This window comes from Culex pipiens, chromosome 1 (assembly GCF_016801865.2).
Source record: "Culex pipiens pallens isolate TS chromosome 1, TS_CPP_V2, whole genome shotgun sequence".
Taxonomy (NCBI): Eukaryota; Metazoa; Arthropoda; class Insecta; order Diptera; family Culicidae; genus Culex; species Culex pipiens.
In genome coordinates this window covers 51,074,820-51,100,114 of record NC_068937.1, presented here as the reverse complement: position 1 = coordinate 51,100,114, position 25,295 = coordinate 51,074,820, and the positions used below count along the sequence as shown (strand labels likewise).

Sequence of the window (25,295 nt, the reverse complement as noted above, 5' to 3'; positions counted from 1 at the left end):
GGTTTCAAGATCTCGGGACCAAAGAGCCCATGTCTGAAAATATTTTTCCCTGATTCCTTGTAATATCAGGTAAAAATCAACCTTTTCACTAAAACTGCGATAACTCAAAAATTTAAGCGATGACCTATAGATGTTTGGGTACCAAAATTTTTGTAATTGAAAGACGCAACTTTTGGTACCCTAACATGTATAGATCATCGCTGAAATTTTCAAGTTATCGCAGTTTTAGTGAAAAAAGTTGATTTTTACCCGTTTTCGTCATTTTCCCGTTTTTGCGCGCGGCGCGTCGAAAAACCCAGTTTTTATGTTCAAAAAATCATATCTCCGAAACGTGTTAATGGATATTCGCAATTTTTTTATATGTTATGTATAATATTACAAGGAATCAGGGAAAAATATGTTCAGACATGGGCTCTTTGGTCCCGAGACCTTGAAATCGGCAAATGAAATTTTCATAGGACCTTTTCAAATATTCAGCTAGTTTTTTGAGACCTCAACACATTTTTCCTTAAAAGCTCAACTAATAACCTTTCTTTTGAATTGTGGCGCTTCAAAATTGGTTCAGCCGTTCCGGAGATATGGTTTTTTGAAAAATGTGGTTTTTGCGAAAATCGACGAAAAACGAAATTTTTTGGATCACCCTATTTCGGATAGGACCACCCTAATCGCCAAACAAAAAAATACGGGTCTAATTATTTGGGCCAAAGAACCCCCACTCCAAATTTGAGCCAAATCAGAGCACTTTTGATTTGGAGACTTCCTGTTTGACGTGGAATGGCTTAAGGACTTAAAAAATATTTAAATCAACCAAATAAACCTTTTAGAAATTTAAGATATTCTCATCTGCAAAATACAAATGTCATAATTATGAGATTAAATAAGAGACACATTTTTGAAAAATGTTTGCAACGGCTTTGAGTTATTTTTTAATTAAAGATATTAGAATTAAAAAATTACAAATATTATTTAGCACACTTACAATTTTTTTATAAATTTATGGCCAATACAAATTGTATTACATGTTTTGTCCCACCTTTTGAAAAAATACTCAAAAAATCATGGGGCGAAAAATAATTGCTTAAAATCTCAATTCATTTTTTGAAGCAGCACAACTGCAATTACGTATAAAGCCTGTGGCTTGAATCTGAAAAAATGTTTTTTTTCTGACTTAAACACATATTGCAAGTTTCTTATAAAATCTAGCTCAATATTTCAAAAGGTCCAACATAAATGTTTTAAGTCCTTTTAAAAGGTTACTCTTAATTTTGAAATTGTTTTCATGGAAAAGAGCAGAAAATTTCACAAAAAAAATCACTTTTTAACATTAAAAATCATTTATCACAAAAAACAACAACAACCAGCATTCCGGTCAACAAAGTAAAACAAAGGTAAGAAATTTTCTCGGCTTATTGAAAACATTTTGAGCAGGGGTTCTTTTCCTTTATAAAGCTTTTTTAAACTGCATATAACGATATAACTGAAAATTATTCGAAAAAAAACTACGAATGCCAATTACTATAAACGGGGCACTTTATCAAAAAATGTGTACTAAAATTTTTGATTGCAAATTTTGAATTTAAAAATGCTTTCTGAAATTTTGTTTGACAATATTTTAGATTTTTTTTCCAAAAAAAAAACATGTTTTCAAAAAAAAAAAAAAGAACACTAGTACAAAAGATGCCTGTTTGGTCCTCTAAAACACAAAAAAATGAAATTTCAAAAATACGTATTTTGAGAATAAAAAACGTTGCTTAATCCACCTTTAGGTGGGTGGTGCCTTCCTTACATTCATAAAGCTAAAACACTATAGAGCCTCAAAAAAGAGTATAAATAAGACTTATTTTCATCAAAATATCTGAGATCCGGCCTAAAAAAAGTGTATAAATAACACATAAGTAATTATAACTTTTGATAGGGTTGTCAGATCTTCAACATTATGGGCTCATTGGAAAGGTCTTTTGATTACCTATACAAAGACAGGTCGCATGATAGATCCGGACAACGTTTCATCAAAAAAATTGAGATCCGGCTTCCAAAAAGTGCATAAATAACACTTAAGTGCTTATAACTTTTGATAGGGGTTTCAGATCTTCAACGTTTTGGGCTCATTGGAAAGGTCTTTCAAATACCTTTCTAAAATTTTATAGCATGACGGGATTTCTTACAAAAACCACCCTTTTTACAATCTTCCGAAGTTTAGCTAAAATCGTTTTTTTAGCATAACTTTTGAAGTACTTTTCTAAACTTCATAATATTAACTAGGGTCTTGTGGGACCCCAAGACGGATCGAATGAGACCAAAACGGTCCAAATCGGTTCAGCCAGTCCGGAGATAGTCGTGTGCATATTAGACACACACACAGACATTTGTTCAGAATTTGATTCTGAGTCGATAGGTATACGTGAAGGTGGGTCTACGAGGTCGAATAAAGAAGTTCATTTTTCGAGTGATTGTATAGCCTTTCCTCATTGAGGTGAGAAAGGCAAAAATATATTAAAAAAAAAACTGAAAACTGATTTTCACTTTTTAAACATCTTTTTTTTGTAAAACTAACTAACTTGCCACAAACATTGAAATGTTGTTAAAAAAAGAATTAAAAATTGCTGTTCTGGTAAAAAACAATTTTGTAAAAACAACCTAATATACGATTTGTCAGTGAGGAAGGCAACAACCACCTAAAGGTGGATAAAGTAAGGTTTTTTTTTTTAAATAAAATACAGAGTAACGATTTGTGGAGTTGCTGTGTAGTTGACCATGGGTAGCGTCTTTTATTTCGTAACGCAACCCCTCCCCCCCTCTCTATTGTAACCAAATTTTAATACACATTTTTAAATTGCGTATGACCCCCTTCCCTCCTTCCCATTCGTACTCTTCCCGAGTAATCCCCCCCTACTTATTGTGTTACGCAATAAAAGAATCCCCTAACACTGACACCTCAATGATAATGTCAGCACCACAAACACCGCTTCCTCCAATAATTATGCGAGAGTTATTTGTTTACATTTTTTACTTTTTTAATTTATTATTTTGGTCGAATAATATCCAATGAATTTTAAACTTCACTACTAAGCTCGTGTAATTCTTTAAATATCGAGACAAAATTAATCAGCAACATAAATGACACAGACATTTTTCAGAAGATATGCAGACTCTCATTTGAAACAATGTGGCAACCGGGCGATACGCATGCTGCGCGACTCTCGCGCGTAGGCAAATAGATCCGGCCTTTGAGGTTATGCAAAAATCACCCTTTTTTGTAGCTACAAAAAAACTTTTTCGTGTCATAACTATAAAAGTACTTCACTAAACAGAATAAAATTTAATAGGGTCTTAGGGGACCCCAAAACGAACAGAATAAGGCGGATCCGGCCAAAATCGGTTCAGCCAGTTCTGAGATAATCGTGTGGAAAAAAAATCATGTCTACACACATCCCCACAGACATTTGTAGAGAATTTGATTTCTGAGTCGATAGGTATACGTGATGGTATATCTAGGAGGTGTTTTTAAGAAGTTCATTTTTCGAGTGATTTTATAGCCTTGCCTCAGTGAGGTGAGGAAGGCAAAAAAGAAAGAAAAAGAAATCAAAAAAGCCTTTAGTAGAAAATCTAATGATGCAAAATGGCTTCTTTTGACATAAGAAAAAGCATAGACAAAATTTCATCTAAATCAAATAATACTAAATCAAATGAAAATAACAAGGGACCATCCATAAACCACGAGGACACCTTAAAAGGGGGGGGGGGTCAGCGATTGTCCACGCTCCATACAAAAAAGATTTGGTTTGTATGGAAATTGTCCAAGAGGGGGGAGGGGGAGTGGGGTCTATGATTTTAAAAAAGTGTCCACGTTTATGGATGGTCCCCAATTTTTTTTTGCAAAATTCTAGAGTATCCAGATTTTTAAGCGAAGATGGCTTTACGGGTGTACGCCCGAAATGTCAAAATGGTGCAGTGGTACCAACATCAGAAAAAAGTGTGACTGTCATGCCATGGCACACTTTTTTTTTCTAATGTTGGCACCACTGCGTGATTTTGACATTCCGGGCGTGCACCATTCGTAACGCCATCTTCGCTTAAAAATCTGGATAATTCAGTCCACTCAGACGATTGTCTGATAATACCAAGGATAAACCATTGGGGTTAATTTTAAGTTTGACAACCCTTTCACACGAAGCTCAAGCTCACACACACACTGCAATATATTTGTTTAAAAAGTGCGTGTGAGCTCCGTGTAAAAAATGACAGTTCGTCACTTTTTAGTTTTACTTTATCAAACCATCGGGGTACAAACGGTACAAGCTGAAAAGTGACCAAACACCGGGCTTTTAGTGTATTTGGTATTGCACAAAGGAAACGAAATATAAGTTCTTTTTACATTTGATGGCTTTTTTTGTGAGAAAAGCTTAATGTAAGCAATTTGGCAAATGGTGGAATCATTCACGGAGAAAAAATAGTTCCCAAAATCGTGAACAAGCGTTCATGAAAATGGGAACCACGAACAAAGTGTTCAAATCCCATGGTACGATTTCGAAAAACGTACCATGGCATTTGATCACTTTGTTCGTGGTTCCCATTTTCATGAACGCTGGTTCACGATTTTGGGAACTCCTTTTTCTCCGTGTTATGTTGAAACATTATCAAGTGTGGGAATCGCATGTGAAATTTCATGTTGAAAAACTTTGTCGAAGACCGCAAAACGATCCGAGTTGATCCTGAAAAGCTTTCAGTGATTCGTTGAAGACGTTTTAGATTGAAAATATAAAAGTTTCAATTTTATTTATTACGCCAAAGATGCCAGACAATGTCGACTTCACAAAGAATCGCTCCATTCAGACGGCATCAATGGCACAAAAGTGCACGCAGAGAAAAGAGCCAGTGTGTTTGTTTGAATAGAATTAGAGAGCAAACGACGTGTGCGGAGGTGGTTGAGGTGGTGAGAGATCTCGAGAGAGCTGCTATAAAAGTCGAATGAAGGTATGAATGCAAACCAGAGAGGTATTCGAGATAAAAAAAATGTCATAGAAAAATACAAGTGCTAATAGAACTTTCTCTCTCTTTTGAGGTGAAGAGTCGCCTCTTTTGCCACTTCTCACCTCTTGAAGTTGACTAGCTGGTCCAGACTCTGGCCATTGCCGAGCGTTCCTCCGGTGGCGGGTCGATCATCCGCGCCACGTGGACTGTCGTGCGACCCGTGCGAACCTTGCGAGCCCTGGGAACCTGCGAGGGAAATTTATACAATTGCCTTAAAATCAAATCCTCCAAAATTATGCAACTCACTCTTTCTCGATGGAATGTCTACGGCCGGCGATAGCGAATCCGAGGCGCTTCCCGAGCCCGGTCCCGACAGTGACCGCTGGAAGAATTTGACGCCGCCCGGCGACTGGGGCGTACCGTCCCGCGAGTCCCGATCGCTCGACTCGACGCTGCTCAGGTGGGACGGCAGGGCGGACAGTTGGCCACCGCCGCCGCTGCTGCCGTTTTCGTCCTCGGGCGTCTGGGGCAGGGTGGGACACTCCTGGTCCAGCACGAAGATGCAGTCGGTGGCGATGTCGGTGATGAAGTGGAGATTCTCCTGCGCCCGGTCCACCCGGAAGAAGCGCTCGGCCGTGCAGGCTGTCGGAGGGAAGAGAAGCAATCGAACGGGTAAAGTTAAAATAAACGGGTAATAATGGTAATAATAACCTAAAAGAGCTAGTCTTATAGAGGCGTGTATTCATTTGACAGCAAAAGAAAGCTAGTAGGCGCGTGTTTGTTTATGTTTACGTTGTGGACGGTTGAGAGTGAACGTTTGGGGCGGAAGTGCGAGTATGATTGAGTTGTACTGAACCGGTGGACACTACACTTATCAAAATTAATTAAATTTTGATACAAATTTGGTTTCAACTCACAATCGATAAAGCACCAGTCCGGCGACAGCTTGGGCGCGTCCGGCTGCTCCTCGCAGTACCGGTTGATGAGGACGCGCACCTGCTCCAGATCCGTCACGGGCACGTCCAGCGTGCCCAGATTGACGGCGGCCTGCTTCAGCAGCTCCTTGTCGTAGTGGTTCTGCTCGTAGTCCGCCATCATGATCTTCAGCAGCGTTATGTTGAGAGATTCTTGCTTTTCTTGTCTGTTTAGGAGCAAAATGAAAAAAAAAAAAGATTGAGGTTAGGTCGAATTGTGACCTCAGTCCTTAAGCAGCAACTCACAGCACGTTGGCCCTTCCGGGCTTTCGCTTCGCCAGCATCACAGCCTTGTTCAGCAGGGTCATCTCGATCAGGGACGGCTTCAGCTTGCACGCTTCGCCGTCCACCTGCATCGGGATCGTTTTCGACGTGACAATCTTCGCCGACTTGCACTGGGCGATGCACGTCCCGTGGCCACCGGCCTGCAGCAGCGGCAACTGGTACGTGGTCAGTCCGACCACCTCGATCATGCCGTCGTCGGTGGCCGGCTCGTACTGGCCACCGGACTTGTTCCACGGGTGGGTTCCACCGCCATAACTGAAACAACAAAAAGAAATTTAGGTTAGAACAATTCTTCCAAGAAATACCGTGTCTTCAAACCCACCTTGGAATGTTGAGGAATACTATCGCGTGCACCTTGTGCTCCTTTAGCTTCGGTGTCAGGTCCTTGCCGTCGCACTCGAGCGTCACAAACTCGGCCAGGCCCTTCCACTTGCGCTTGAGCAGGTCCTTGCCGCCGGCCTGGCCGTAGAACATCTTGTTCCGCAGCCGGGAGTTGAACTTTTCCGGGTGGGCCTCTGAGGAGATGAAAAATAATTTTAACAAATTTAAAAAAAATCCGAATTTTTAGAATTTTCAGATTTTTTTTTGAATTTTTAGAATATTTAGAATTTTTATAATTTTTTGAAATTTTAGATTTTTTTAAGATTGTTTAGAATTTATAAGAATATTTTCGATTTTTTTTAATTTTTAGAGTTGTTTGATTTTTTAAAAATTTTAGAATTTTAAGAATTTTAAGAATTTTAAGAATTTTAAGAATTTTAAGAATTTTAAGAATTTTAAGAATTTTAAGAATTTTAAGAATTTTAAGAATTTTAAGAATTTTAAGAATTTTAAGAATTTTAAGAATTTTAAGAATTTTAAAAATTTTAAGAATTTTAAGAATTTTAAGAATTTTAAGAATTTTAAGAATTTTAAGAATTTTAAGAATTTTAAGAATTTTAAGAATTTTAAGAATTTTAAGAATTTTAAAAATTTTAAGAATTTTAAGAATGTTAAGAATTTTAAGAATTTTAAGAATTTTAAGAATTTTAAGAATTTTAAGAATTTTAAGAATTTTAAGAATTTTAAGAATTTTAAGAATTTTAAGAATTTTAAGAATTTTAAGAATTTTAAGAATTTTAGGAATTTTAAGAATTTTAAGAATTTTAAAAATTTGAAGAATTTTAAGAATTTTAGGAATTTTAAAAATTTTAAGAATTTTAAGAATTTTAAGAATTTTAAAATTTTTAAGAATTTTAAGAATTTTAAGAATTTTAAGAATTTTAAGAAATTTAAGAATTTTAAGAATTTTAAGAATTTTAAGAATTTTAAGAATTTTAAGAATTTTAAGAATTTTAAGAATTTTAAGAATTTTAAGAATTTTAAGAATTTTAAGAATTTTAAGAATTTTAAGAATTTTAAAAATTTTAAGAATTTTAAGAATTTTAAGAATTTTAAGAATTTTAAGAATTTTAAGAATTTTAAGAATTTTAAGAATTTTAAGAATTTTAAGAATTTTAAGAATTTTAAAAATTTTAAGAATTTTAAGAATGTTAAGAATTTTAAGAATTTTAAGAATTTTAAGAATTTTAAGAATTTTAAGAATTTTAAGAATTTTAAGAATTTTAAGAATTTTAAGAATTTTAAGAATTTTAAGAATTTTAAGAATTTTAAGAATTTTAGGAATTTTAAGAATTTTAAGAATTTTAAAAATTTGAAGAATTTTAAGAATTTTAGGAATTTTAAAAATTTTAAGAATTTTAAGAATTTTAAGAATTTTAAAATTTTTAAGAATTTTAAGAATTTTAAGAATTTTAAGAATTTTAAGAAATTTAAGAATTTTAAGAATTTTAAGAATTTTAAGAATTTTAAGAATTTTAAGAATTTTAAGAATTTTAAGAATTTTAAGAATTTTAAGAATTTTAAGAATTTTAAGAATTTTAAGAATTTTAAGAATTTTAAGAATTTTAAGAATTTTAAGAATTTTAAGAATTTTAAGAATTTTAAGAATTTTAAGAATTTTAAGAATTTTAAGAATTTTAAGAATTTTAAGAATTTTAAGAATTTTAAGAATTTTAAGAATTTTAAGAATTTTAAGAATTTTAAGAATTTTAAGAATTTTAAGAATTTTAAGAATTTTAAGAATTTTAAGAATTTTAAGAATTTTAAGAATTTTAAGAATTTTAAGAATTTTAAGAATTTTAAGAATTTTAAGAATTTTAAGAATTTTAAGAATTTTAAGAATTTTAAGAATTTTAAGAATTTTAAGAATTTTAAGAATTTTAAGAATTTTAAGAATTTTAAGAATTTTAAGAATTTTAAGAATTTTAAGAATTTTAAGAATTTTAAGAATTTTAAAATTTTTAAGAATTTTAAGAATTTTAAGAATTTTAAGAATTTTAAGAATTTTAAGAATTTTAAGAATTTTAAGAATTTTAAGAATTTTAAGAATTTAAAGAATTTAAAGAATTTTAATAATTTTAAGAATTTTAAGAATTTTAAGAATTTTAAGAATTTTAAGAATTTTAAGAATTTTAAGAATTTTAAGAATTTTAAGAATTTTAAGAATTTTAAGAATTTTAAGAATTTTAAGAATTTTAAGAATTTTAAGAATTTTAAGAATTTTAAGAATTTTAAGAATTTTAAGAATTTTAAGAATTTTAAGAATTTTAAGAATTTTAAGAATTTTAAGAATTTTAAGAATTTTAAGAATTTTAAAAATTTTAAGAATTTTTAAGAATTTTAAGAATTTTAAGAATTTTAAGAATTTTAAGAATTTTAAGAATGTTAAGAATTTTAAGAATTTTAAGAATTTTAAGAATTTTAAGAATTTTAAGAATTTTAAGAATTTTAAGAATTTTAAGAATTTTAAGAATTTTAAGAATTTTAAGAATTTTAAGAATTTTAAGAATTTTAAGAATTTTAAGAATCTTAAGAATTTTAAGAATTTTAAGAATTTTAAGAATTTTAAGAATTTTAAGATTTTTAAGAATTCTAAGAATTTTAAGAATTTTAAGAATTTTAAGAATTTTAAGAATTTTAAGAATTTTAAGAATTTTAAGAATTTTAAGAAGTTTAAGAATTTTAAAAATTTAAGAATTTTAAGAATTTTAAGAATTTTAAGAATTTTAAGAATTTTAAGAATTTTAAGAATTTTAAGAATTTTAAGAATTTTAAGAATTTTAAGAATTTTAAAAATTTTAAGAATTTTAAGAATTTTAAGAATTTTAAGAATTTTAAGAATTTTAAGAATTTTAAGAATTTTAAGAATTTTAAGAATTTTAAGAATTTTAAGAATTTTAAGAATTTTAAGAATTTTAAGAATTTTAAGAATTTTAAGAATTTTAAGAATTTTAAGAATTTTAAGAATTTTAAAAATTTTAAGAATTTTAAGAATTTTAAGAATTTTAAGAATTTTAAGAATTTTAAGAATTTTAAGAATTTTAAGAATTTTAAGAATTTTAAGAATTTTAAGAATTTTAAGAATTTTAAGAATTTTAAGAATTTTAAGAATTTTAAGAATTTTAAGAATTTTAAGAATTTTAAGAATTTTAAGAATTTTAAGAATTTTAAGAATTTTAAGAATTTTAAGAATTTTAAGAATTTTAAGAATTTTAAGAATTTTAAGAATTTTAAGAATTTTAAGAATTTTAAGAATTTTAAGAATTTTAAGAATTTTAAGAATTTTAAGAATTTTAAGAATTTTAAGAATTTTAAGAATTTTAAGAATTTTAAGAATTTTAAGAATTTTAAGAATTTTAAGAATTTTAAGAATTTTAAGAATTTTAAGAATTTTAAGAATTTTAAGAATTTTAAGAATTTTAAGAATTTTAAGAATTTTAAGAATTTTAAGAATTTTAAGAATTTTAAGAATTTTAAGAATTTTAAGAATTTTAAGAATTTTAAGAATTTTAAGAATTTTAAGAATTTTAAGAATTTTAAGAATTTTAAGAATTTTAAAAATTTTAAGAATTTTAAGAATTTTAAGAATTTTAAGAATTTTAAGAATTTTAAGAATTTTAAGAATTTTAAGAATTTTAAGAATTTTAAGAATTTTAAGAATTTTAGGAATTTTAAGAATTTTTAAAATTTTAAGAATTTTAAGAATTTTAAGAATTTTTAGAATTTTTAGAATTTTTAGTTAAGACTCACCTCTCGCCTCGTGAAACTCCAGCGCGATGTGGGCATCGACGCCCAGCGAGAAGTAGTTGTTGACCACGTTCAGCGGCAGGTTGTCCTTGCCGGGATCGGCGTTTTGCACGGACGGATTTGGCTCCACCTTGAGGTTCCACCGGTCCAGCAGCACCGTGTCCGAGTCGCCGATGTTGTCCAGAATCTTCCCGATCGGTTCGTCCGTGTAGCCCTGCGGGAGGGGAAAATAGAACAAGTAAACGAGTCAGTATTCGATTTCGATTCCGATTCCGGCGTAATGACACGGCGATGGCAAATTCAATTTGCCGTAAATAATCCGGGAATCGTTTGGCCTAACCGGAGGGGCTCTTTCCGCGTCTATAGAAGTGAGGACAAATTTCAAAATCAATTCCGATTCCGATTTCCTGTGGCAAACCAAACCGAGGAGGACGACAACATCAAAAACAATCACGTTTTCAATCAATTTATTTTTATCTCTTCAAATCAAATATTATTTTATTTCTATACATGCAGTGCGAGGAATTTGTACAGATGGGTGCTTCGAGTACTTTCGAAAGAGAGCCCACGTGGGGGGTGGCCAAAGTTGCCTAGAGATAGAATGAGGAGTCGAATGGAGAATGGTTGAATCAATGTAATGGGATATGTTGTAACGTTTAATAGGTTGGCCAATTTCTGGAGAAGATTATTTTGTGTCATTACCAGAATATACCCATTTAACAAGTTGTTTTGAGGCACATATTTGCGTTCTAAGACAATATTTAAATTTACATATTAGTTGAACGAAAATTGCACTTGAGAAGGAATCTTTGGATCGATTTGGTTTTTTTTGCAAAGTTCTAGGTTACGATTTGTACTTTTGAGAAAAAAGGAACACGAAAAAAAATATATATATTCTGGTTTTTCATTTCATTTTTATCGCTAAAAGGTTACTTTCCCAATGCTATTTTTATATGTTTGGGAGAGTAAACTATAGAACTTATGCAGTTTAGGATGGTGCAAAATCTAGTAACGCAATGTATTTTTGGATGGATGAATCAAATTTGCTATCGAAAATGACTTTACACATTTTTTTTAAAATAAGGTACACCGTTTTCAAATTGCGGGCATTTTGATTTATTTTTTTCCAAAAATGTTCAGTTTTTGCAATAAAAAAAAAAATAAAGAAAAGAACCCCCTGATTTTTCAAATTAATATCTCCGGTGCCAGCTTTGTACAGTCCGACACTCTTGAGTAAAATATGCATTGTTTATTCCCCAAAACATATAAAAAAGCGGAAAAAAAATATTTTTTGGAATAAAAATTTTAATGATAAAAAGTCAATTAAAAAACCCGGAAAGCTTTTTTTCGTGTACTTATTACTTTTCTTTCTCCTTAACCAGAAAATCACTTCTCAAGATACAGATTTTCGAATATTCACATGTCACATGTCACATGGTCATACAACAGCCCGCAAAATTGTATGAAGCCTTGTAATGAAAAACTTATGGTGCAAAATGTTTTTTTTACAAATAACCCTTTGTCAAAAAAAAAAACATGGATGTAAGCAAGCATGGACAAAGCTTCATTCAAATTTAACAAATACAAAAAAGTGTAGACATGCGAAAATGTAGAGAATTACTCTTCAGTAAATTATAAAAATATTATTTGTTATTTATTAAAACTCTTTTGAAAAAAAAACAAACATTTTTTTTCAAGTTTCTAATTTTTTTTTAAACACAAAATTGTTCAGAATTTTCAGTGTGGTTATCAAATGACTATCAAAACTTTGTTATCATTTTCAATAAATAGAGTTTTTAGTGTTAATTGCTAAAATTTTACAAAATACCGTGTTTTATATAAAAAACTGGATTTTTTATTGATATGAATTGAATCACAACATAAAGTTGTGTAAAATCATTATTTTTTTAAGTGTCAAATATTTTAATCAAAATCTATTTCAAGTTAAAATTTAAATTAACTGAACATTTAAGAACATGTTTAACTTAAAAATATATTTTTATTGAAATGTTCTTCAATTGATCACCCTAACAGTTTCCATCAATGGCGCCCTCCCTAGTTCAACCATTGGCATCCCAGACAGACCATAGAAAGCGCAACCAAAAGTCGTTTAGCTAAACGGTTTCGATTCCACATTCCAATCCAATCCCGATCCATCAGAGGTACGTATTCGACGACCACGCGCGCCATTTACTTTGCTTCGTCAATAATATTTGATTCGATACCATTTTTGCCGGTTTTTCCACTCCTCATTTTGTGTGCAAATCATCAGTCATGATGATGCTCGATTTGCTTGCGACAGCGAAATGAACACGAGCTAACGAGTCTTGTTAAATGGCTAAACCAAAAAAAAAAAAAAGAAGAAATACTTACACCACCCCATCCGAGGGCTCGAGCCAGGTCGTTTCCGGTTCCCAGCGGAAGCACTCCCACCGCCGGCGGAGGCACAAAGTTAATTTGGTCCAGCACGGACAGAACCCAACCGACGGTTCCGTCGCCACCGCAGGCCAACACCCGCAGCTGGGGCACCTTGCGAAACATCTCCAACCTAGGTAGGAACAAACGTTGTTAGGATTAATCGATAACAAATGTTGTTATTTGTCACAACTCACCCCATTTTTGGTCCCCCTTGCGTCAGATCGAACACCTGCCGTGGGTTCAGCAACCACTGGAACTTTTGAAGCAATTTGGCACCCTGCAAGCGAAGAAAAAAACACAATTTGTTAGCAACAACAAGCTTTGTTCGCTTTCAACCTCCCCACTTACTTGATTTCCGCCCGATTTCGGATTGATAAACACCAGCACCGGCGTCAGGTTCGCCGTCGGGATCGGCTTGATGACGAACGTGCGCGGCTCCTTCGGCACCGACGGCTTCTTGCCGGCCTTCTTCTTCTTCTGGGTGGACTTTCGCAGCGACGACTTGAAGCTGCCCTTGCGCGGCAGCTTGACGATCCACGACGGTGGCACCACGATGCTGCGGTGCGTTCCTGAGGGGGAGAAAGGATGTTTGTTATTTTCTTAGAGCGCCTAATTTTGAACTTTTAGTTTTATGGTGTCGTTGTCGATTTTATTAGTTTTTACTTTTTTTTTTCTTTCTACACTGATTTTTCATACTTATGTACCCATTTCTTTCTGTTATTTTAAATATGTTATTGACATATTTTTTACATTATTTTGTGCAATGTATGAAAAATCCTCTTCTTTCCTTTTTAGTTCTGTTTTTTTGTCAAGTATTTTTTCTGTTTACTGCCGAATTTAGTAAAATCTTACCGAAATTCGGTAGTGTAGTTCATTATTGCTCTTTTGTTCATTTTACCAGATGGTTCACTGATCTAAACTTTACCGTTTTTTCGAGTATTGTGTCTTTAATCTTTTCTATTTAATCATTGACATTTCCTCTTCGACATTTGCTTCAAGGTCTTAGAATGTATGTTTTTTCTGCATATTTTTTATGATTTTTTTGTTCCCCAGCAATTTTTGTTCTGTCTTATCATTTCTAGAATTCCTACAACTTCGTGTTCTTATCGCTGGTATTTTAAATCCATGGATGAATCCTGCCTCCTGATGTTTCATTGTTCTAGTCTTGCATTTTTTAAACAGTTGGTTTCTTTTCTCATAACGTTAGGGTTTTAAAATTTCTTATACTTCCTGTTTGCAGTTTTTTTTAATTTTCATTTGGTTTTCCTATTTTTTAATCTCACCCATTTTCTATTTCTTTTATTTTTCTAGCCTTCAATTCTTTGAACTCTTTTAGGCTTCTCGTCTTCAGTTTTTTTTGTCCTTATGAGCAGTTCCCTATAATTTCGCAAAAGAAAAATGTTTCTATTTTTTGTATTTTTTAAATTTCGATGAAACTTTTTCCACCAATTTCTGAGATCCAAATAAGTCATTTGGATCATTAGTTTTTCCACACAAGTCTTCATACAAATTTGGGGGCTGTCCATAGAAAAGTGCCATGAAAATGTTTAAAAAACATGTATTTTGAGAAGGGATCTTTGACAAAGTTGTAAGTTGTGGGAGCGTTCTGTTATTGAGCAATTCCCTGAGATTTCGGTGATTCGATTTTTTTTTTGTATTTTTTAATCCGGCTGAAACTTTTTTGGTGCCTTCGGTATGCCCCAAGAAGCCATTTTGCATTATAGTTCGTTCATATAATTTTCCATACAAATTTGGCAGCTGTCCATTAGGGTGCCCAAAAAAATGACCCCCTGCTCCACAAGCGGAAAACGGTTTTTTGGGTTATTTTAAGCATCTGTGCAAATTTTGAGCGAAACTGGTTGAGATTAACCCATTGATACCCAAGCTTAAAGTTGGTGAAAAAAATGTTTTTCATACAAAAATGACTTTTTTAAATCGCTAACTTTTCAGGATCAACTTTTGGGAATATATGAAGAAAAGTAGCGCACCGTGCAGACCAAACCGTTAGAAAATTGGGTTTTCCATAAATTTTTTCGATTTTTCCCATACAAACTTCACCTTCGAGTATCAATGGGTAAATGTTGACCGATTTTGCTCATATTTGGCCCAGAGTCCTAAAATAGCTCAAGGAACAATATTCAGCTTGTGGAGCGAGGTTTTGAGAAAAAGTCCCATATTCTGGGCACCCTACTGTCCATACAAAAATTATATGTGAAAATTCAAAAATCAGTATCTTTTGAAGGAATTTTTTGATCGATTTGGTGTCTTCGGCAAAGTTGTAGGTATGAATATGGACTACACTGAAAAAAAATGACACACGGTAAAAAAAATGTTGGCGATTTTTTATTTCACTTTTTGTCACCAAAACTTGACTTTTACTTACTTATATTTTTTTTTCTGATATTTTTTTGAGGACATCAAATGCCAACTTTTCAGAAATTTCCAGAATGGGCAAAAAATCTTTGACCGAGTTATGATTTTTTGAAACAATATAGATTTTTTCAAAAAATCGAAATATTGGTCGCGAAATTTTTCAACTTCATTTTTCGATATAAAATCGAATTTGCAATCAAAAAGTACTTGAGTGAAATTTTGATAAAGTGCACCGTTTTCAAGTTATAGCCATTTTCAGGTAACTTTTTTCAAAATAATCGCATTTTTTCATTTTTTTCAAATTAGTGCCCATGTTTGCCCACTTTTGAAAAAAATATTTTCGAAAAGCTGAGAAAATTCTCTAAATTTTGCTTTTTTGAACATTGTTGATACGACCCTTTGTTGCTGAGATATTGCCATGCAAAGGTTTTAAATAGGAAAATTGATGTTTGCTAAGTCTCACCCAAAAAACCCAACATTTTCTAACGTCGATATCTCAGCAACGAACGGTCCGATTTACAATGTTGAAATATGAAACATCCGTGTAATTTTCCGATCTTTTCGAAAACAATATTTTCATTTTTTTTAAATCAAGACTAACATTTCAAAAGGGTTAAAAATTCGATATCACGTCATTTTCAAAAAAATTTCACTAAGGTACTTTTTGATTGCCATCCCAAGCAACACACTTTGTCAGATAAACGTATTTCCTAACTAGTTGTATAACCAATCCGCCTCGTTACCACAACTTGTTCTACAACTCCTGTGAACTGGAAAAAGCGCACTTTTTTCTGTTGTATAACTTGCAAGAAAAAGATGCAAGTTATCAGAGTAAGTTGTACAAATGTATTTGACAACACTGTGCTATCTAACAAGAGATTCAACGAAAAAAAGGGGGCGTGGTTAAGGGCTGTGCTGTCAAATCAAAGCGCACACTGGAGAGGAAAGTTAGATTGAAAACAGCTGTCTAACCGTCGACTAACTTACATGTAAACAAACGTTTCTTATTAGAATTTCAATCAACGACGAAGCTAATTAAAAAAAAGTTCGCTTGTTTCTGCCAGATTTATTAAAAATAATTCGAAATTGAATTTAAAAAAAGAAAAACAATTTTGGCCCGCAGTCTACCGGTGATCCGATGATTTCGACGATTTGTTGTTATCTCCACGGCAGGTCCAGGCGCGCTTCCACATCTCTCCACTGGGCTTCATAGTAAACAAGCTGGCCCAAGCGTCAATAAGAAGGCTGCTGTCTGTTTTGTTAGCTAAAGAACTCAACTCCAACGAAGGCTGTCATTGGAATTGAAGTTATATAAGTTTGTTTCAAGTCAGTTTTTATAACTCCAACATATTATTGAAACTCTAAATTCCTCATGTTCAAATTTTACACCGCCTAACAACACGCAATGTCAAGTTGAATATGTATGTTGAGCATCAGTTATATAATCTATTCTCCGAGAACATTTGTGTAACAAAGCGAGAAAACCTAAGGTTATTTATAGAATGGTTGGCCACGCACATTTTTCAGAAGATGCCGTCACATGACAATGTTAGATAAGCAGTGAAACAAACAGTGCAATATTGTTTTTATTCAACAAACTGTTTTCGAGTAAACATTGCAGATGAGGGAACAGCATCTTGGCATATCAGCACTTTGACGTTCAATTACAGCTCATAAAAAGTGTTTTCAAGTGAAATAAAGTGATAAATAGCCCAAAAGGAAGTGAGCAAGCAAGTTTCTATCAAAATTGTTCCAAAATAAATTGTTTAAATAGTGAAAATCAGCAAATTGGATGGAGTTAGGAGCAAGTGCTTACCCTCACAAACATGTGAAAATATTCCCTATGTTGTGTGTTAAAGTTGGAAAAGAGTGATGTTGACTGTGTTTTAACACTTGTGTGGCACAAATCTCAAGAGTTACATAAGTAAGTTATACAAGCAGTGAAACAAACAGTTATTTAACTAACGTTGACATTTTTTCTCGTATGTTGATCAAAAACAGCTGTCTAACTATTATTCAACAATCGACAAGTTATGAGTGCTACTTGGGATATTCATCCTACAACTTTGCCCAAGACACCAAATCGATCAAAAAATTCCTTCAAAAGAAACAGATTTTTGAATTTTCACTTATCATTTTTGTATAGACAGCTGCCAAATTTGTATGGAAAATTATATGAACGAACTAATGATGCATACCGGACGTACCAAAAAAGTTTCAGCCGGATTAAAAAATAAGAAAATTAAAATTGAAGAAAAAAGACCGATTCCGTAGAGAACTGCAGTACCAACCACTAGTGTCTTCCTTTTTTATCTACAAGGACTTCGCCGCCCTGGGCTCCTAAGTGTATGAAAGTATGGCACGGAGCGACGGCGCCGAATACCCATATTTACATAAAGAATTTTAGAGCGCCCGCCGCGGGATTCGAACCGGCGACCTCTGGATTGTGAGTCCAGTGCGCGGTCCGATTGATCCACACGGGCGGGACAAACCATTCAAACCATTCTTAAAAATAACCTTTTAATTCATATTTTGAAAAAGAGCGAAAGAGCCGTTCAAAAGAGCGGCTCTTTTTAATGAGCGAACGAAAATGAGCGGCTCCTAAAAAAGAGCGGCTTTGCCCACCTCTAGTTTTTACTGAGTTTCAGTAATTTTTACCGTTTAACAGCATATTTCCAAAAATCAACTGATAGTTCAGTAAAATTTGAGTTTTCAGCACAATTACGGTCAAAAAAAAAAACGACTGATGCGTTCCTGCTGTAGTGTGTTGACTCTCGTGAACAATTTCCAAAGAAAAAAAAATGTGTTGCAAAGAGTTGCTTACCACACTTATTTGCAATTCCGAAAAAACGCTTTTTGAATTGAATTTCATGTCAAACATCCATGTGCTAGAAAAATTCACCGTTCAAAACTAAAAAATATTGAAAATGTTACTTTTCGGTACTAGTGTTCAAAAGTTCAACTTTTCAGCACTGGTATTGAAAGGTGTTAATTTTCCATTCTGTTATTTTTGGTAGGGAAAAGTAGGCCATTTCGTTTCTCCAGAAGGACAGGAAAAGTTGGCAGTTTCACAGCGGAATTGCAAAAAAAATCTTTTTTTGTATGGATCCATGGACAATCGCTGAAACTGAAAGAATTGATGGATAATACTGACCAACAAAAATTGATAAAATTGAATGCGCAGGCTCAACCCGAATGGAAGCCTAAAATTTGAGGTCTCCAGAAACACGTGCTATTTGATATTTTTTTTTAATATTTAAAAAATATAATATAGATTTTCTCCAAAGTTTGTATGGGGATGGGGACCCAAAATTCCATGAACCTGCGCAGAAGTTTTGTTGGTCGGTGTTATCAAACCGAGTTGGGTCTGCTTGCTTTTGATTCAAGTTTATAGATTTGATTCTTTCTTTTTTAACGATGTCGATTTCTGTTCAGATTTGATGTTCTTTAAATTTGCGTAATTCAATGTAGTCAATGCCGTCCTCCATTATCATTCCAATTAGCACCCTCTTTTATTTACAGGTTATAGTTTAATCCAGTTGAGCTACAATTGTAACATACAGGCTGATGCATCTATATAGATTTCCCAGAACTATCTGTAACAACGTATCCCAGCCGCTCAATCATATTACACCTTTCCAACTGCAATTATAATCCCACAAATCAACGCACAACATTGTTGCCGAAAGGCTCCGATTACACCGCAGGGCTCTGAACCCCCCTCCCACACCACATGTCTACACTCACCTAGCGTGCACTCCTCGCCGATCCGTTCCGGGTTGAAGCACGCTTCCTTGTTATGATATGATGATTTACACCAGGCACATGATAAAGCAACAATTTCCTTAGAACTAAACGAGAGCTTCGCTTGGAGTGACTGCAAAAAAGAGAGGTGGAAAAGTGAAAAGAAAAGTGGAGAAAATATAATTAATTTTGCAGGGGTTGGTACTCTACAATTCCGGTAGAGTGGGGGAAAAACAAGTGCAGTCAGAAGAGCAGAACTTAAGGTATAGCACATAAGAGCAAGGAGAAAGCGCTGAGGTTAAGAGCCACTTCGCGGGAGGAAAAAGTGCAAATCCATGTTCTGCGGTACGTTGTTAGTTTTAATTTATGTCTTGATTCTTTTTTCCCCTCTTATCTTTACAACTCAACGTTTGATTCGCGGGAAAATGCCCTCTCGCATGGCACACGCAATCGTCATAAAATGGAAAATAAATAATACAGAGAGCCACCGTTTTCCTTTTTTTTTGCGACAGTGGCGCCGCCACCATTTAGAGCGGTAATAATGCGAAAATGAATTAATTATTCAACAAAGCGTGTCCCCACAATATGGTGGCTTGGCCAGGACAAATTGAGTTGGACCAAAAAAATCGTGTGTATGTGTGTTTTCTCTTTCGTTTTGTGTATTAATTATTGGAGGGTTGTGTTTGTTGTTGTACACATACATTCAGGCGGCGGGGCGATAATTGGAACGGAATTTGCATATTTTATGATTGGCCGAGTAATCCATATAATTAAAACGAACTCTTGGTGTAAAAGACATTATGGCTGGTTTGACAAATGTATAGCAAGTGAAACAGCTTTTTCACATCGATATAGATCTTTATTGACGACAAGAAAAGACAAGAAAGAAGTCTCGAAGCCAAAGCCATAAAGAGAGATGTCTTTCTAGCATTTCTTGTTTTTTTTTCATTTTCGTGTCTTTTTTTGTCTTTTCTTGCCTTTTCTTGTATTTTCTTGTCTTTTCTTGTCTTTTCTTGTCTTTTCTTGTCTTTTCTTGTCTTTTCTTGTCTTTTCTTGTCTTTTCTTGTCTTTTCTTGTCTTTTCTTGTCTTTTCTTGTCTTTTCTTGTCTTTTCTTGTCTTTTCTTGTCTTTTCTTATCTTTTCTTGTCTTTTCTTATATTTTCATGTCTTTTTATTTTTTTATGTCTTTTCTTATCTTTTCTTGTCTTTTCTTATCTTTTCTTGTCTTTTCTTGTCTTTTTTTTGTCTTTTCTTGTCTTTTCTTTTCATGTCTTTTCTTTTCTTATCTTTTTTTTCTTGTCTTTCTTGTCTTTTCTTGTCTTTTCTTGTCTTTTCTTGTCTTTTTTTGTCTTTTCTTGTCTTTTCTTGTCTTTTCTTGTCTTTTCTTGTCTTTTCTTGTCTTTTCTTGTCTTTTCTTGTCTTTTCTTGTCTTTTCTTGTCTTTTCTTATCTTTTCTTATCTTTTCTTGTCTTTTCTTGTCTTTTCTTATATTTTCATGTCTTTTTATCTTTTTATGTCTTTTCTTATCTTTTCTTGTCTTTTCTTATCTTTTCTTGTCTTTTCTTGTCTTTTTTTGTCTTTTCTTGTCTTTTCTTGTCTTTTCTTTTCAAGTCTTTTCTTTTCTTATCTTTTCTTTTCTTGTCTTTCTTGTCTTTTCTTGTCTTTTCTTGTCTTTTCTTGTCTTTTCTTGTCTTTTCTTGTCTTTTCTTGTCTTTTCTTGTCTTTTCTTGTCTTTTCTTGTCTTTTCTTGTCTTTTCTTGTCTTTTCTTGTCTTTTCTTGTCTTTTCTTGTCTGTTTTTGTCTTTTCTTGTCTTTTCTTTTCATGTCTTTTCTTTTGTTATCTTTTCTTTTCTTGTCTTTCTTGTATTTTCTTGTCTTTTCTTGTCTTTTCTTGTCTTTTCTTGTCTTTTCTTGTCTTTTCTTGTCTTTTCTTGTCTTTTCTTGTCTTTTCTTGTCTTTTCTTGTCTTTTCTTGTCTTTTCTTGTCTTTTCTTGTCTTTTCTTGTCTTTTCTTGTCTTTTCTTGTCTTTTCTTGTCTTTTCTTATCTTTTCTTATCTTTTCTTATCTTTTCTTTTCTTATATTTTCATGTCTTTTTATTTTTTTATGTCTTTTCTTATCTTTTCTTGTCTTTTCTTATCTTTTCTTGTCTTTTCTTGTCTTTTTTTGTCTTTTGTTGTCTTTTCTTGTCTTTTCTTTTCATGTCTTTTCTTATCTTTTCTTTTCTTGTCTTTCTTGTCTTTTCTTGTCTTTTCTTGTCTTTTCTTGTCTTTTCTTGTCTTTTTTTGTCTTTTCTTGTCTTTTCTTGTCTTTTCTTGTCTTTTCTTGTCTTTTCTTGTCTTTTCTTGTCTTTTCTTGTCTTTTCTTGTCTTTTCTTGTCTTTTCTTGTCTTTTCTTGTCTTTTCTTGTCTTTTCTTATCTTTTCTTGTCTTTTCTTGTCTTTTCTTATATTTTCATGTCTTTTTATCTTTTTATGTCTTTTCTTATCTTTTCTTGTCTTTTCTTATCTTTTCTTGTCTTTTTTTGTCTTTTCTTGTCTTTTCTTGTCTTTTCTTTTCATGTCTTTTCTTTTCTTATCTTTTCTTTTCTTGTCTTTCTTGTCTTTTCTTGTCTTTTCTTGTCTTTTCTTGTCTTTTCTTGTCTTTTCTTGTCTTTTCTTGTCTTTTCTTGTCTTTTCTTGTCTTTTCTTGTCTTTTCTTGTCTTTTCTTGTCTTTTCTTGTCTTTTCTTGTCTTTTCTTGTCTTTTCTTGTCTTTTCTTGTATTTTCTTGTCTTTTCTTGTCTTTTCTAGTATTTTCTAGTCTTTTCTAGTCTTTTCTTGTCTTTTCTTATCTTTTCTTGTCTTTTCTTATCTTTTCTGGTCTTTTCTTGTCTTTTTTGTCTTTTCTTGTCTTTTCTTGTCTTTTCTTTTCATGTCTTTTCTTTTCTTATCTTTTCTTTTCTTGTCTTTTTTGTCTTTTCATGTCTTTTCTTGTCTTTTCTTGTCTTTTGTTGTCTTTTGTTGTCTTTTCTTGTATTTTCTTGTATTTTTTTGTATTTTCTTGCCTTTTCTTTTGTGTGATAATTCAACTGTCTTTTCTTGTCTTTTCTTTTCGTTTCTTGTCTTTTGTGTCAAAATTCAACAGTCATTTCGATTATCACGTGACACTTTTAAAATAAAATCCTCCCGAACCAGCTTAAAATTCACTAATTTATCAAAGGCTCCACAAAGCTCGCGACTCGTTCGTCGCGTGGCATTTCGCAATGAATCAAACGGGCTTCGCTGCCATCCCTGATTGCACGTGCACGTGGAAATGGTGTGCATTTAAGCTTTTCCTTTGTTCCACACTGTCTGTTGCGAGTGCATTGACGGGATGAATTATTATGCTTCTTAGTTCTTTGTCGTCGTTGAGCTCGATGCTGCTGGCTTTTATTATCCTTGGGGCGTCGGGAATCTTCTGTAGTTTTACGATACGGTAAGGATTCGAACTTTTTAACGATTCCATTGAGAAAAGAAATGTTAAAATGGAGTAGAGGTTAATGAACCAAGGCACCTAATAAAGTTAAACTGCTATAAAATTATACATTTTTATACTGCTTTTGTAGTTGGCACTGCAACTGATGGTTGCCCGACTTTGTGACAGTTACAGTTAGGCCGTTGCAAATATTTTTCAAAGTTTATTTCACCCCCCCCTTCTTCAAAATTGGTTCAAAAAATCGGGGGGTAAAAGCATATTTTTTTTCAAAAAAAACTTGAAAATTTCAATGGAGATAGAAGTCTAATAAACTGAAAACGGTCTAAAATGCCCTATTCTGCATTGATAATCACATTTAGAAGGTTTGGCCTCGTTTAAAAATATTTTGAACTTTTATGGAATTCCAGTGTACATCATCGCAAAAACTTTTTTTTACACAGAAATATTTTTTTGTCTATACTTAGAACTATTTTTTGTAAAACAACAGGACAGATGTGTGATGCACTTTAAAACACCTTTTCCATTCAAATGTTGAAACGGTGTGGCATGTAATTTCAATTTTTGAACTTTTTTATTTTTTTTTGTATTTTAGTATTTTAGTATTATAGTATTTTAGTATTTTAGTATTTTAGTATTTTAGTATTTTAGTATTTTAGTATTTTAGTATTTTAGTATTTTAGTATTTTAGTATTTTAGTATTTTAGTATTTTAGTATTTTAGTATTTTAGTATTTTAGTATTTTAGTATTTTAGTATTTTAGTATTTTAGTATTTTAGTATTTTAGTATTTTAGTATTTTAGTATTTTAGTATTTTAGTATTTTAGTATTTTAGTATTTTAGTATTTTAGTATTTTAGTATTTAAGTATTTTAGTATTTTAGTATTTTAGTATTTTAGTATTTTAGTATTTTAGTATTTTAGTATTTTAGTATTTTAGTATTTTAGTATTTTAGTATTTTAGTATTTTAGTATTTTAGTATTTTAGTATTTTAGTATTTAAGTATTTTAGTATTTTAGTATTTTAGTATTTTAGTATTTTAGTATTTTAGTATTTTAGTATTTTAGTATTTTAGTATTTTAGTATTTTAGTATTTTAGTTTTTTAGTATTTTAGTATTTTAGTATTTTAGTATTTTAGTATTTTAGTATTTTAGTATTTTAGTATTTTAGTATTTTAGTATTTTAGTATTTTAGTATTTTTGACAAAATTGACAAAATTGACAAAATTGACAAAATTGACAAAATTGACAAAATTGACAAAATTGACAAAATTGACAAAATTGACAAAATTGACAAAATTGACAAAATTGACAAAATTGACAAAATTGACAAAATTGACAAAATTGACAAAATTGACAAAATTGACAAAATTGACAAAATTGACAAAATTGACAAAATTGACAAAATTGACAAAATTGACAAAATTGACAAAATTGACAAAATTGACAAAATTGACAAAATTGACAAAATTGACAAAATTGACAAAATTGACAAAATTGACAAAATTGACAAAATTGACAAAATTGACAAAATTGACAAAATTGACAAAATTGACAAAATTGACAAAATTGACAAAATTGACAAAATTGACAAAATTGACAAAATTGACAAAATTGACAAAATTGACAAAATTGACAAAATTGACAAAATTGACAAAATTGACAAAATTGACAAAATTGACAAAATTGACAAAATTGACAAAATTGACAAAATTGACAAAATTGACAAAATTGACAAAATTGACAAAATTGACAAAATTGACAAAATTGACAAAATTGACAAAATTGACAAAATTGACAAAATTGACAAAATTGACAAAATTGACAAAATTGACAAAATTGACAAAATTGACAAAATTGACAAAATTGACAAAATTGACAAAATTGACAAAATTGACAAAATTGACAAAATTGACAAAATTGACAAAATTGACAAAATTGACAAAATTGACAAAATTGACAAAATTGACAAAATTGACAAAATTGACAAAATTGATAAAATTGACAAAATTGACAAAATTGACAAAATTGACAAAATTGACAAAATTGACAAAATTGACAAAATTGACAAAATTGACAAAATTGACAAAATTGACAAAATTGACAAAATTGACAAAATTGACAAAATTGATAAAATTGACAAAATTGATAAAAATTGACATAATTGACAAAATTGACAAAATTGACAAAATTGACAAAATTGACAAAATTGACAAAATTGACAAAATTGACAAAATTGACAAAATTGACAAAATTGACAAAATTGACAAAATTGACAAAATTGACAAAATTGACAAAATTGTCAAAATTGACAAAATTGACAAAATTGACAAAATTGACAAAATTGACAAAATTGACAAAATTGACAAAATTGACAAAATTGACAAAATTGACAAAATTGACAAAATTGACAAAATTGACAAAATTGACAAAATTGACAAAATTGACAAATTTGACAAAATTGACAAAATTGACAAAATTGACAAAATTGACAAAATTGACAAAATTGACAAAATTGACAAAATTGACAAAATTGACAAAATTGACAAAATTGACAAAATTGACAAAATTGACAAAATTGACAAAATTGACAAAATTGACAAAATTGACAAAATTGAATTATTTTTCAGCATTTTGTGAACTGAACCAGAACAGAAAAAGTCGTCATTACTGAGCTCAAAAAGTGAGTATTCCAGTAAACTGTGCCGCACTTTTGTTCCAACCCAACTCGTTAGTCGATTCTAGCAACTTTTTCATCGACTTCAATCAACTTGAAATAAACCACGTGTTCTCGTTTTCAAAGGGGGGATGAAGTACTTTTCAAATTGATCATCGATGCAGAAGAAAAAAAAAATGTTTCATTTCGCTGCGGTTTGAAATTAATATCCGCACTGAACCGTAAAAACCGGCAGTTGCTGCTGCACTCTTGGCGCGCGCTCACTTGTCGCATGAC

The 25,295-nt window shown here is 31.7% G+C and overlaps 1 protein-coding gene across 9 annotated transcripts in view; it reads right to left on the bottom strand.

Annotated features, from left to right (window-relative positions):
• Window positions 1–25,295, bottom strand: part of LOC120431692 (eye-specific diacylglycerol kinase) — a 298,340-nt gene that overhangs the window by 36,044 nt on the left and 237,001 nt on the right. For all 9 annotated transcript variants that reach the window (XM_052706670.1, XM_039596964.2, XM_039596894.2 and 6 more), the window contains 10 exons: window positions 18,897–19,026; window positions 13,125–13,345; window positions 12,971–13,053; window positions 12,732–12,906; window positions 10,362–10,572; window positions 6,553–6,745; window positions 6,192–6,485; window positions 5,889–6,112; window positions 5,278–5,613; window positions 5,094–5,217 (listed from right to left, as the gene is read on the bottom strand). In XM_052706670.1, coding sequence (XP_052562630.1) covers window positions 5,094–5,217; window positions 5,278–5,613; window positions 5,889–6,112; window positions 6,192–6,485; window positions 6,553–6,745; window positions 10,362–10,572; window positions 12,732–12,906; window positions 12,971–13,053; window positions 13,125–13,345; window positions 18,897–19,026 — 1,991 coding nt within the window. The remainder of the gene's footprint in view (window positions 1–5,093; window positions 5,218–5,277; window positions 5,614–5,888; window positions 6,113–6,191; window positions 6,486–6,552; window positions 6,746–10,361; window positions 10,573–12,731; window positions 12,907–12,970; window positions 13,054–13,124; window positions 13,346–18,896; window positions 19,027–25,295) is intronic.